This window comes from Aquarana catesbeiana, linkage group LG02 (genome assembly GCF_042186555.1).
Source record: "Aquarana catesbeiana isolate 2022-GZ linkage group LG02, ASM4218655v1, whole genome shotgun sequence".
Taxonomy (NCBI): Eukaryota; Metazoa; Chordata; class Amphibia; order Anura; family Ranidae; genus Aquarana; species Aquarana catesbeiana.
In genome coordinates, this window is record NC_133325.1 from 472,707,730 (window position 1) to 472,721,581 (window position 13,852).

The following is a 13,852-nucleotide window of genomic DNA, read 5'->3' on the forward strand; positions in this document are numbered from 1 at the left end:
TCTCTCTCCTCCTCTCTCTCCTTCTCTCTCTCTCCACCTCTCTCTCCTTCTCTCTCTCTCTCTCTCCTTCTCTCTCTCCTTCTCTCTCTCTCCTTCTCTCTCTCTCTCTCCTCTCTCTCTTCTCTCTCTCTCTCTCTCTCCTTCTCTCTCTCCTTCTCTCTCTCTCTCTCTCTCTCTCTCTCTCTCTCTCTCTCTCTCCTCTCTCTCTCTCTTCTCTCTCTCTCTCTCTCCTTCTCTCTCTCTCTCTCCTTCTCTCTCTCTCTCTCCTTCTCTCTCTCCTTCTCTCTCTCTCTCTCTCCTTCTCTCTCTCTCTCTCCTTCTCTCTCTCCTTCTCTCTCTCTCTCTCTCCTTCTCTCTCTCTCTCTCTCTCTCTCTCTCTCTCTCTCTCTCCTTCTCTCTCTCCTTCTCTCTCTCTCCTTCTCTCTCTCCTTCTCTCTCTCTCCTCTCTCTCCTTCTCTCTCTCTCCTTCTCTCTCTCCTTCTCTCTCTCTCTCTCTCCTCTCTCCTTCTCTCCTCTCTCCTTCTCTCTCTCCTTCTCTCTCTCTCCTTCTCTCTCTCTCTCCTTCTCTCTCTCTCTCCTTCTCTCTCTCTCTCCTTCTCTCTCGCTCTCCTTCTCTCTCTCCTCTCTCCTTCTCTCTCTCCTCTCTCCTTCTCTCTCTCCTCTCTCCTTCTCTCTCTCCTCTCTCTCCTCTCTCCTTCTCTCTCTCCTCTCTCCTTCTCTCTCTCCTCTCTCCTTCTCTCTCTCCTCTCTCCTTCTCTCTCTCCTCTCTCCTTCTCTCTCTCCTTCTCTCTCTCCTCTCTCCTCTTCTCTCTCCTCCTCTCTCTCCTCCTCTCTCTCCTCCTCTCTCTCCTCCTCTCTCTCCTCTCTCTCTCTCCTTCTCTCTCTCTCCTTCTCTCTCCTTCTCTCTCCTTCTCTCTCCTCCTCTCTCTCTCCTCCTTCTCTCTCTCTCCTCCTTCTCTCTCTCCTCCTCTCTCCCTTCTCCCTCCTCTCTCTCCTCCTCCTCCTCTCTCTCTCTCTCCTTCTCCCTCTCTCTTTCCTTCTCTCTGCATTCAGGACGGATGTTCAGAGGCATTTGAAACGTCAAACGCCTGTAACAGCTTGTAAACATGGTAACTCACGTTTAGCTGCATTTTGTTTACAGGCGTTTTTAATGTTTGATTATTTAAAAAAAAATGCTTCTAAACGCGGCAAAACTGAAGTTTTTAAGCGTCGTTTACTGTCTGTCAAGTTAGACCGTTCAGGGGGGGTTGTAAAACATCCCGTGTACATTAAGCCTAACTCGCTCGCTCTTTCACTCTTTCTCTTTCGCTCTTTCTCTTTCTCTAACTTACTCTTTCTCTCTCTCTAACTTTTTCTTTCTTTCTTTTCTCTCGCTAACTTTCTTTCTTTTTTCTCACTAACTCTTTCTTTCTAACTTTTTTTGTTCTCTCTCTTTAACTTTCTTTCTAGCTTTCTTTCTTCTCTAACTTTCTTTCTTTCTTGTTCTCTATATATTACTGTAACTATATATATATTTAAGTTCTGTTAATGGATGGCTGAATATAAACCTCTGAGTAGGTTGCTGGAAGGTTGATTTACTCTATCTAAAATTGTGTGTACCCCAGCTGGCCATATACAAGGTTGTTTCTTTGGCACTTTTTAAAAGCCTTTCAAATCCAGGGAACCTACCTTCAAGTCTTTTTAATGGTTTCCAATGGAAGCTGTTGCTGGTAGGTTGCCTTTATCTGATTGCGTAGAACAATGATTAGATATCTGCTTATCCAGGAACCCAACAACCCATCCACTATACCAGGGATATGCAATTAGCGGACCTCCAACTGTTGCAGAACTACAAGTCCCATGAGGCATGGCATGACTCTAATAGCCACAAGCATGACACCCAGAGGCAGAGGCATGGTAGGACTTGTAGTTTTGCAACAGCTGGAGATCCGCTAATTGCATATCCCTGCACTATACCGTGTTCCACAATCAATAAGTTGAAGCAGTTCCTGCACAGATACATGCTGCCTCTTTAATTACAATCTTTTGCTGCCATCATTTTATACATTAAACAATTGCACTTATTAAAGATCAAACCCATTAGTCATTATATATACAATATAAATAAGGCCCAATTGGTCTTTAAGAGTCAGAACAAGTAGCTGAGATTCAGAATAAGCTTGACTCAGTGAAGTGCAATTACTCTTGCCTTGCACTACTGGGTTACTGGGTTCAGTGCCAATTCAGTGATGTTATCAGGGTTTCATGCTCTCCCGTGTTAGTCCAGATTTTGCTTGGGTATTTTTCTTTCTTCCCAGAACCAAAACAAACTGGGAAGTTAGTTGGCTTCCATCTAAGGCTCTGTTCCCACTCATGGGACTTGCCAGATGTGTAGTCTCATGACAAGTCAAAATACATCTATTTCAATGGCCCTTGTTCTGATTGGTATGACTCAAGTCACAGCGACCCCAGAAAAGGTTCCTAAATAAATCAACCTTTTTACCCCAGTGGAACCCTTAAAATAATTTTCAGGTATCAGGGAACCCCTTCTAAATCAATTAATTGGAGGTCATTGGGAAAATGCTTTTTACATTGATGGGCAGTGGGAAGAATGTCCCCCTTTACAGTACAGGTCAGAATGCTGCCCTCACTGACAGCTAAAAAGATCACTGGTGTCATGCTGCCAGTGTCGTTGGACTTGGAACTATGCAGACACCATCAGGAGCCCCTAGCAAGAAGAGAAGAACCCTATTTGAGTACGACTGATCTCAGTTGTATTGGTTGAACTTGATGGCTTGTGTTTGTTTCAAACTAAATATGTAACTATGGTGTCCATTTATGAAACTGTGATCAGCGGTGATCCCAAGGATCACCGCTGATCACAGTCCATTAACGGTTTATTAAACAGAGATGTTCAGGGGAGAACATGTTCTCCACCGATTATCTCCATTGACTGACACAGAAACGGGCAGTTTATGAAGCCGCGATCTCAGCGCCACACTGATGATCTGAATTCACCCTCCCTGATTCACCAGCTGGAAAATCGCGGAGCGAAGAGAGAATCCCGGGGGGGAAGGAGGAAGATTTTTGACTTTCTCCTTCCTCGTTCAAACCCCCCACGACGGTAACGTGTGTGTAAGGGGACAAATATTTTATTACTAGGTAGGCGGTCTCCTCTGGAATGTCCGTGTACTGAGCAGTGATAATTTATCACTGCTTAATAAACTGACACCTCTGTGTTTCGGTGAATTTATGGTACTGTAATCTCGTAAAGTCTCATGGAGCAGTGACATTTTTTCACTGCTTCATAAACGGACACCTATGTGTTACTGTATGACTGTGATAGGAACGTGACATCCTACTGGGACATGGCTTTTTGAATACTTCAGTCAGGACCAAGAATTAAACCTTAAAGAGAGTCTATCCTGTTGTGATTCATGGAAGCTGCCATTGCTGAACTCTCCTTTTGAGAATGTTTGTTCCCTGGCTGTCATGCTGAAGCTTTGGCTTCAGTGCTTTTTGAATAACTAAACTACCTGGGAATAATTTAGAGATCAGGAATGCTGGTACTTTTCGGACACTCATTGACAGCATGCTTAAAGCCAGGCAACTATTTAGGCATTTTTTTTTCAACAGGCCAGCATTGCAGTACTTTACGTTTAACCCAAGTTCTGCTTTGGTGCACCACTCCACCCCACTCCCTTTTGTCAATGATCTGAGAACACTAGCTTGTGAATTACTGTAGGGTTTCCAAAACACACCCACTACAAGTTCTTTGCTGTTTCTCACATGACCAAAAAACAAACAAACAAAAAAATTAAATAGGTTTCTTTCAGCCACTAATTAGGTTCAAACGTGAAATGGTAGTTACTTGGCACACATTCTAGAAAGTGACCCTGTGAGAGTGTATGTGGATTCGAGCTAAAGGGAATTATATAAAGCTCAGATTATATTGAAAATAGAATGCTAGGCTATGTTCTTTAAAGCCCCTTCCCCCTTCACTTTCTCCAACACTTAAAATAAATAAAAAAACTCACACCCGAGAAAGCGTCTATGGTTGCCGCAAGCTGACCTACAGCACATCCACTTTCCTATACTTTCCCTGAGTTGGCTGGGTGAAATCCAGCTCATAGAAATCCAGAACTTGTGCAGAACTGCATGCAGTAAACTGAGAGAGTATGCTATGGGTCTGCCCAGTGGTAGCATAGAAGCTTTCAATCTGGGTTTGCATTGTTTTATTGTGATGGGAAAGGCAAGGGGCTTGCAAAGTGTAGATAATATAAGATAAATTGAGTGAAATTCAGATTTTTGGTGCTTACTCATTGATTAGCATCACTTTTTGTTACTTTACTGCCCTCTGTAAATTGCTGCAGTGTTTAATAAACAATAAAATAAATTCACTGGATACAGTTTTGCTTTTTACAGTTTCTAAACCAATCTGCACCATGTCATGATTTGTGTTCTACGTTCTACAGACACGAGTTCCAATGAAAGGATAGAGGGATGGCTGCTGACAACAGAGATGCAATATCTTGGTATCAGAAGAAAGTGAGTATATTTCCCGTATTTATGAGTGTGTATACACCATACTACCTCCTAATTATTATTTTTATTATTATTGTCAGCTGTTTGCTGACACCACATGTTCCCACACTAATAATGCATGAAGTTTGAAGATAAGTGCTGTGCAAGAAAGCAATCTCCAAGGCCCTGTTTCAGGCCCGCAGAGTCATCTTGCTTCACTGGAAAGGTGCTTCCCTTCCCACCCATACAGAATTGGTAACTCATATGGGCACCACCAGCGGCGGCCGGTCCATAAGAGGCCCAGGGGCATCACTTCCCTAATCTCCATGTGCCGCCCCCTAATCTACATGTGGGGTGCCGGACTCATAGGTTTCTATGAGTTTTTTTTTTTTTTTTAAGCACATGATTAGAGCCTGAGGCTCTACTTGGCTTCAATAAGCACTGCGCCCTGAACCCACCCACTTGTGACGTTAGCGAATCAACATTCGCTATTGTCTTTCGGCTTCTCCTCCTGGCCAATCAGGACAGGGGGCGGATCTTAAGACTGGGTTACCCGGGAGGAAATGCCGGGGGAAACTGCGACCTGGATGGGGGGTTTGTTTGCCACCCGCCCTAAAAATGGAACACCAGCCGCCACTGGGCACCACTCTCAGCTATGAACGTCTTATCTACCAACATAGAGGAGGCCCATTGAAATTTTAAAAAGTATGGGGTGGATGGTTAGATATTCCTGGATTGGTCCCCGTGGAACTGGTCATGGAGAAATTGCTGGGCTAATGTGTTGCTGGTCTTTGCACTTTGTTTGTCGAAATGCTTGTGTGATCCACATGAATGGAATTTTGTATGCTAATTTTTGCAGTTGGTTGATTTACACTTTGGGAGAGAAGTGGGACTTGGAATGGCGGGTATCAACTTTATTAATCTTGGACTGGAATGTAATATTGGTAGAGTGTTTGTAATGTTTTAATCCTTTGTAAGGGAGGTATCTGGATATCTGTTTAGTTCTGGAACTTGTATGTTTGCACAAACCTAATAAAGTTTTTCTGACAAAAAAAGTTTGGTGTCGTGCTGCTCAATATCTATATTAAATACGTTAACTATATAGTGTCCAACAATGCAAAAAACTGTTCAAAAAATATAAATCAAACACAGCATATATCATATATGCTACTACTACTAATAATAATAAATCACTAAGTGAAAAGTTTTGAGTAGTGTCCAAAGTTCTTTTGTTTTTTTTGTTTCTTTTCGACAAATCTGTTCATGAGTGAGCAGGGAGTCATCTCGGGAGTGCTGCGAGTGGCAAATGAGGGTTGGGCAGGTTTTTTTAAGCCGGCCTAAGGGTCGAGCTGCTGGAGCTGAGGAGAAAGCAGCTACTCCATGCGGCGCTGGAACCGTAAGACCCCATTCACAGGGGCAACTTTGGATCCGACTTCAAGTCGCCCCTAGTCGCCTCAAGTCGCGCTACATGAAAAAATCAATGTAAGTGAATGGATCCATCTTAATGCACACTACTGCAGTCGCTCCGACTTCAGAAAAGGTTCCTGTACTACTTCAATCCGACTAGAAGGCGACTTGTACCCATTGATTTCAATGGAAGTTGCCTCCAAGTCTGATCACTGTTCATACTGAGGCAACTTTACAGGAAGCAGAAAGGAAACAGTAATTTACTCCACTAAACAGCCAGCCCCCTCCTTCTCACACACAGCTGATAAGCTCTGATTGGCCACTCGTAAAGTTCCCTGTCCTGGAGGCGACTTCAGGTTGTGTTGTAAGTTGCCCCAAGTTGTGCTGTGATTCATTCTCAAGTCGTGTCCAAGTTGCCTCCCAAAGTCGCGCTGGAAGTCGTGTTGCCCCTGTGTGAATGGGCGCTTAGTGTTTAAACTTATTATATACTCCTGGAGTAAAAATCGAAAACATGTAGTGGGGATGAGGAAGTAAATGGAAGTGAGGGAGTGCACAGAGCAGAGAACTGGTCTGGGGAGGCTAAGCGCTCCTACCTTGCTGGGAAGGAAAGCACTCACCATGTGGTTTGCAGGGCATTTTTCCAGAAGTCCAAGGCAGCAAGCAGACAGAGGGAGCCTGCGTCTCTCAGCCAATACAGCTTGTCAGGGGGCTGGGGCTTTAACAGGCAGGCAGAGCTCAGAGGAAAGCGGAAGTTCAGGTGGATAAATGTCTCTCCCTCGCATTTTCGTTCGTTGACAAAATTTGGAATTGATTTTCGGCATAGTTTTTGTCAGTTGACTTAACTAATAAATATTTTAGTTGACGAAATTAACACTGGTGCCCTCTTCACAAATCGCCAAAGCAGTAGTGATCCTTTTCTGGTTTTCCTCAATCCACTATTTTTCAGATTCTGACCCATTACTAGAGGTCACATAAGGCACAAAGCTCCCACTCCTCTCCTCTCCTCCTTTTTTCTCCAGTGGAGGCAATGTAACTCAAAAGGAAAGAATAATCACTCCATAGCGCAAGATGTATAATCAACCATTTATTGAAACCAATTAGGATACCCTTAAATAACCTTGTGCATTCAGTGGAGCACCCAGGGCAATTTGCATAAACACTAATTCCCTTTTCTCTTTTCCAGTGATCGGCACCATTACGGTAATGTGTCTGATCACATCCTTTCTATGACACCCAGCTTTGCTTTGTGTTGCGTCACGTGTCATGAGACTTCCTCAGGAGATCGGGCTTTCCCGAATGAATGCAGGTTAGAAGGATCAATAGGCACCCCATATAAATATTTGTATAAGTAATACATACTGTAGTATATTTTTGTCTATGATTTTCGCTTTGAGGTCCTCTAAACTTGAGAGGAGGAATGACTGGATTATCTCCAAGTTTTGCCTGCTTATATTTAAGAGATCATTGGAGTCAGCGAGTTCATTTTTCACAAGGGGATTTCTATGCATGGTACTGTAGATGTGTGATATATTCCTTTCACATACCATACTGGAATTGACCATGTGATTTAAAATGATATTAAACTTAGAAATAGTAAAAAAATGCTGACAGACAGGGTTTTAATGGCAGAAGAGAACCTCTCCTGTCTCTCAGCGGTAAACTACACTGAGTTTAGAGTACATTACAGCACCTGCAGGAGTGGCATCAACGTGACCCAGCCAATCAAAAACCTGAACAGAGCGAACCTGGAAAGGAAGACCAGGTGAACATGGACGCGCCCCCGCACTCACTGTGAAGTGCTGGAGGGCTTCTTCTTACTGTTGAGTCTGTCATAATGTGCTAGTATGCAGTGCATACTAGCACATTATGGCATAAAGCTAAAGGGGACCCAGATTTAAAAAAAAATAACAATAATAGTTTACTACCACTTTAAAGGGTAATGCAAGAACTTCTGTCTGGTCACAGACAACATAGATGAAGTATGTTGCCAACACACCTACAAATTGGTTTCAAAGTGCACAGCTCTTTATTCTTGCATGATCACATAGGAAAACAATGTTGTGGGGCCACACAGGGACTCTTCCTCAAGCATTGACATCACATACCTGGCAAAGGGTTCCTGAATGGTCTCGAAACGTTGCTTTTCTATTCGATCATATGAGAAAAAAAAGCTGTGCACTTTGAAACAAACTTGTAGGTGTGCTGGCAACATATATCATCTATGGTTGGTAGACGCAAAAACAAGCATCTTACAGCAAGTGCACCTTTACATTGAGGGTTGATGGCTGTTTTGTACCTTTTTCACAAATAATTATTTCAGGGTTCGATGGATTTTGTAATGTGATTGAACACTGAGCTCATCTAATTTGTTCCACACTATTTGGCAAATGGCATAGGAGTTTGAATGGACACTGATTTATATTTTGGCTAGCGTATTCATACTCTGTGGGCACTGTATTTATTTGTACTTTGTAAGAGATAAGATTTCGAGGGTTTATGTATATCATTTAGGTGAACGCTGTATGTATGTGTATATGCTGTATGTGTGTGTTTGATAACTGTAGTAGCTTGGTGGCTTGTATGATTTTCCAGCAATATGTCTGTGTGTGCTACACCTCAGGGAATAAAACTCACTAATTATGTAAATGTAATTTACTTTTATGGCTCTGATAACAGGAGCATAGATGGTTGGTTAGCACAGAACCTCTCAGTTTGGGACTTTGCTCTCATGAGAAGTAGAAAAACAAACAGACAAAGACCTCCTAACCCATAGTGTGACAGCATGTTGACTGTTAACGTTGTAAAACAATCTCAATAAAAAGAAAAAACTTGGGTAATAATAATGCACACAATGTCCCTAACCCAGCAACTATGATAGATTTTATGGTGTGCTTATAACTAAAGGCTTTTTCTATTTCTTTCGTTTTGGATAGAGAGGAGATGGATTAGAACACCTGTCAGTTTTTATTGCTGTCTGTGCCCCCTTTAGAGAGATTCACCCCCTCTGTTTATCGTTATTGTTAAAAGTGAAAGTAAAAGAAAAAATCCCAAATTTTGGGTTGTCCCAGAAAAGTAATAGAGGGGAAATCTTCTAATGGGGACACTAGTTCTGGTGACCTGGGGGTCTACAAGAGATTCCCTTAATTTAAAGGTGAAGATAAAGGGATTTCGCGCATCAAATCTATCACCTAATAAAAAAAAGTGACTAACACATGGTGTAAGACTAATGCATACGTGTGCAAAGAAATATTAAAGATACTAATAACTAAATTCCAATAAATAAAGTGAAAAAGTTCATGTATGGTGAATTGCATCAGCTGGGATCATATGCATGGGAAAATGTGTAGATAATGATGGTAATCTTCATAAGGAGAGTGCCTGTCTTGATAGGCTCTCAGAACTCTCACCTTAAGAGAAGTATATACAGGCATCGATGGGTTTCTTTTGGTTGATGCTGTGCGTGGTAGCGTAATGGTTATCCAAGTTTAGCATCTAATGATGGCTGAATGTCTTCTCAATTTAAGGATAACCTATTGACAAAAGGAGGTTTCCCACCCAGGCTCCACCAGCCCGGTGGGATAAAGGAAAAGGGAAGAGAGAGAAAAAGCCTCCAAGGTGTAGTATATTAGGTAAAATATTTATTAAAGTCTACAAAGTGGTCTCTTACATTTTAAAATAGTAAAAATAGCATATAACAGAAGGAGCGGCGTCTGAGGCGCCTCCTTACGTGAATTCCGGTTATGTTCCCCAGATGAAGTCACGAGCGGTGACGTAACGCGTAGGGCGTGGCAAAGAGCAGACGTAACCGGAAGTCACGTAAGGAGGCGCCTCAGACGCCGCTCCTTCTGTTATATGCTATTTTTACTATTTTAAAATGTAAGAGACCACTTTTTAGACTTTAATAAATATTTTACCTAATATACTACACCATTTGGAGGCTTTTTCTCTCTCTTCCCTTTTCCTTTATCCCACCGGGCTGGTGGAGCCTGGGTGGGAAACCTCCTTTTGTCAATAGGTTATCCTTAAATTGAGAAGACATTCAGCCATCATTAGATGCTAAACTTGGATAACCATTACACTACCTCGCACAGCATCAACCAAAAGAAACCCATCGATGCCTGTATATACTTCTCTTAAGGTGAGATTTCTGAGAGCCTATCAAGACAGGCACTCTCCTTATGAAGATTACCATCATTATCTACACATTTTCCCATGCATATGATCCCAGCTGATGCAATTCACCATATATGAACTTTTTCACTTTATTTATTGGAATTTAGTTATTAGTATTTTTAATATTTCTTTGCACACGTATGCATTAGTCTTACACCATGTGTTAATCACTTTTTTTTTATTAGGTGATAGATTTGATGCGCGAAATCCCTTTATCTTCACGGTTATTAGAGTGTAATGTGAACACTTTTTGATTTTGCTGCAGTCTATATTAGACATCATCACAGTTAGTCCACGTTTAATTATTGCTGTTGTTTGGTTGTCACCACGCTTCTTTTTCTCACAGTAGCGCGAAGGATACTATCATATATACCTTAATTTAAAGGGATTTCCTCTCACTTCCTGTTTTGGCTATGAGACAGGAAGTGAAGACAAATCTCCCTAATGGGACACAGATGGCAAAAAAAACATACAGGGGTTATACCCTGCCTTACTCTATCCAAAAGGAAAAAAAACGTTTTGCCTATAGTTCTACTTTAAGGTTTGGTTCACACACCACAGGCTACTTTCTGCAGGCAGGGCAGTCCATTTATTTCAGTAGGCTGCCCTACCCACAGAAACGTGGGGTCAAAAAAGACCCTGATCCGTTTTCAAAATCGCCCTACTTGGAACTACATGGTGCAGAGGCACCATACAATTTCACGTGCGTGACAGTTGTTTTGCTGATGCATGGGGGTGCCATTAGGAATTAATGACAACCCCGTGCGTCTGCTGACAAGCAGCGCCTTTCTCTTGCATGTTGGAAAGAGCACAGTTGTGCACGTTTTCCTGACACGCTACAATGTGAACCTAGCCTAAGGACTCATGCACTCTTGAGCTCAAAAATGCTGCTTTTACAGCCATTTAAGGTTTTTTTTCTGTCTCAAACACCCCTCAATGTTAGCCAATGTCTCCATGCACACCGTGGGCGTGTACAGACAGGGGCATTTAGTGGCAGAACCCCCCCCCCCCCCCCCCCCCCCCACCACCACCAAAGTCGCATTCAGGAGTGGAGCTTTTGAGCATAAAAAAATGCTCAAAAGCGCATGAACGTGCGTTAATGTTTTGTGTGCATTAATACATTTTACGGGCCAGAATAGATTAAAATTATGTCCAATAGAATGCATTACCGTCAGATGCCTGTACACACATGCAAAAACATGGCTTTTTACTGTGTTTTTCTGCTGCTAAACTCCTCTAGGAGAAAAGGCATCATAAAGAATACAGTGTGCATATGGCCTTAATGGCAACTCCACTCGTCTGCTAAACAGCAGCACGTTTCCCTTGTGTGTCGGGAACACATGCGATTCTGCACTCATTCCCTACACGCTATAATATGAACCTAGCCTAAGGGGCCTTCCAAGGGATTTTATCATGTCTATATTGCTAGAGAAAGCACTTTAGCAAGCCTTCGGTGGTATCACTGCTTGCTAAATCAGGTCATTTATAATATCTATACATCTTATATTTCTATAAATGCTGTTGAAAGTGATTTAATTTTTTGGCTGTAAAAAGTATAAAACTGCATTAACTGTAATACTTCTTGTGTCTAAACTTGCTAATGCTCCAGTAATCCTATTTATTCCAGATTGGAGCGTATGACCAACAAATATCGGAAAAATTAGTAGAACAGAAGGAGATAAGAGTTAAGGTAAGGCATTATGTCATCTTGTATTAAAGCAAATGTGTAGGCAGATATAAAGCACTCCTTTATATAACCAACAAAAACACCCTAAATATATTTCGGTGTGCCGTTCTTTTAGCCTGTTGTAGTTCCTTGTACAATCAAGCTTTGTTCATTCACCAATACATAAAGAGCTGGTTAAAGCAGTAGTAAACCGCAGTTGTTGAGAAAAAATAAGTTATTTCCCTGCAAGGCAATGTCATAATGTGCTTGTATGTATTGCAAACTAGCACATTATGAGAAACTTACCTTAGAACGAAACCCTCCAGTGCCACGCTGTCACCACTGAGGGGGCTGACATCTTCCCCCGATCTTCCTTCCGGGTTCTCGGCCTTCAGCTACATGAGTGGTCAGGGGCATGATGACGTCACTCTCGTGCATGCATGTGGGAGCCTCTGTTTACGGCACAGGCTCTGAAGGTCTGGCACTGTATGCTGGGCCTTCAGAGCGCATGCACTGTTGATATCATCGGCTGCATTCACTCTGAATATCTCCTAAACAGTGCAAGTTTAGGAAATATTCACAGTACCTAGACGTAAGCTTTAGTATAGGCTTACCTGTAGGTATAAGTGGTGTAACAGAGTTTACTACCTCTTTAACAGGTTAATCTCATTTAGTGTGTTGCTGCTCCTTCATTATCCAATCACAGACTGGGATGATCGTTGTATTCCTTTAACTGCAGTAAAAAAAAGTTAGATTAAAAGTTAACAGTACTGTTTGACAGGGTTTTCTGCCTTTGAAAACTAGCTGAACGTGTAAGATAGTTCACACCAATTCCAGTTATGAATCTAGCTGTTTTCTGCTCTCTTTCTATTTTATTTATTTATTATAACATAAATTAAAACTTGCAATGGGCCAAAGGCAGAGATGCATTGTTTCTTCCAAGTGTTTATTAAAAATGTTATTACTCTGGATATGACAAGTGCATAGTGCAGTCCAGTGGCAGCTGGTGGTTTTTTGTTTGGGGGGGCAGCAAACAACCACCCCCTTCCTGGAGAAAAACTGTACATAGATTGCATTGTGCTGAATATTGGTCTTGACTTAAAATGACCCCCCCTACATTGATGTCAGTGACCGCAATAATGACTTCTTCGTTAATGTCAATGACCACAATAATAACCACCAGTATTGATGTCAATGACCACAATAATAACCACCAGTATTGATGTTAGTGACCACAATAATAACCACCAGTACTGATGTTAGTGACCACAATAATAACCACCAGTACTGATGTTAGTGACCACAATAATAACCACCAGTATTGATGTTAGTGACCACAATAATAACCACCAGTATTGATGTTAGTGACCACAATAATAACCACCAGTACTGATGTTAGTGACCACAATAATAACCACCAGTATTGATGTTAGTGACCACAATAATAACCACCAGTATTGATGTTAGTGACCACAATAATAACCACCAGTATTGATGTTAGTGACCACAATAATAACCACCAGTACTGATGTTAGTGACCACAATAATAACCACCAGTACTGATGTTAGTGACCACAATAATATCCACCAGTATTGATGTTAGTGACCACAATAATAACCACCAGTATTGATGTTAGTGACCCCAATAATATCCACCAGTATTGATGTTAGTGACCACAATAATAACCACCAGTACTGATGTTAGTGACCACAATAATATCCACCAGTATTGATATTAGTGACCACAATAATAACCACCAGTATTGATGTTAGTGACCACAATAATAACCACCAGTATTGATGTTAGTGACTGCAAAAATAACCTCCATCATTAATGTCAGTGACCTCAGTAATAAACCCCAGCATGTGTCACTCTCCACAATAATAACCCTATCATTGGTGCCAGTGAACACGATAATAACAATGTGGTCAATGTTATGCTATTAAATTCCTTCTTCATTGATAATCAGAAGCAATGCTGTTAACCCCTCTTAGACCCTTCTTGCATTAATGGTCAATGGTCCTCTCCTCACATTGCTGGTCAATGTTAAAATACCCCTTCAGTCAGTTCTGCTAACCTGACCAGAGTCCATAGCCCCACCC

The 13,852-nt window shown here is 41.8% G+C and overlaps 1 protein-coding gene across 1 annotated transcript in view; it reads left to right on the plus strand.

Moving 5' to 3' along the window:
* Positions 1–4,454: 4,454 nt before the first annotated feature.
* The window catches only part of PHTF1 (putative homeodomain transcription factor 1), a gene marked incomplete at its 5' end in the record, with an annotated part of 230,604 nt that continues 221,206 nt past the window's right edge, over positions 4,455–13,852 (plus strand). The window contains 2 exon segments of the mRNA XM_073615712.1: positions 4,455–4,527; positions 11,711–11,773. Coding sequence (XP_073471813.1) covers positions 4,483–4,527; positions 11,711–11,773 — 108 coding nt within the window.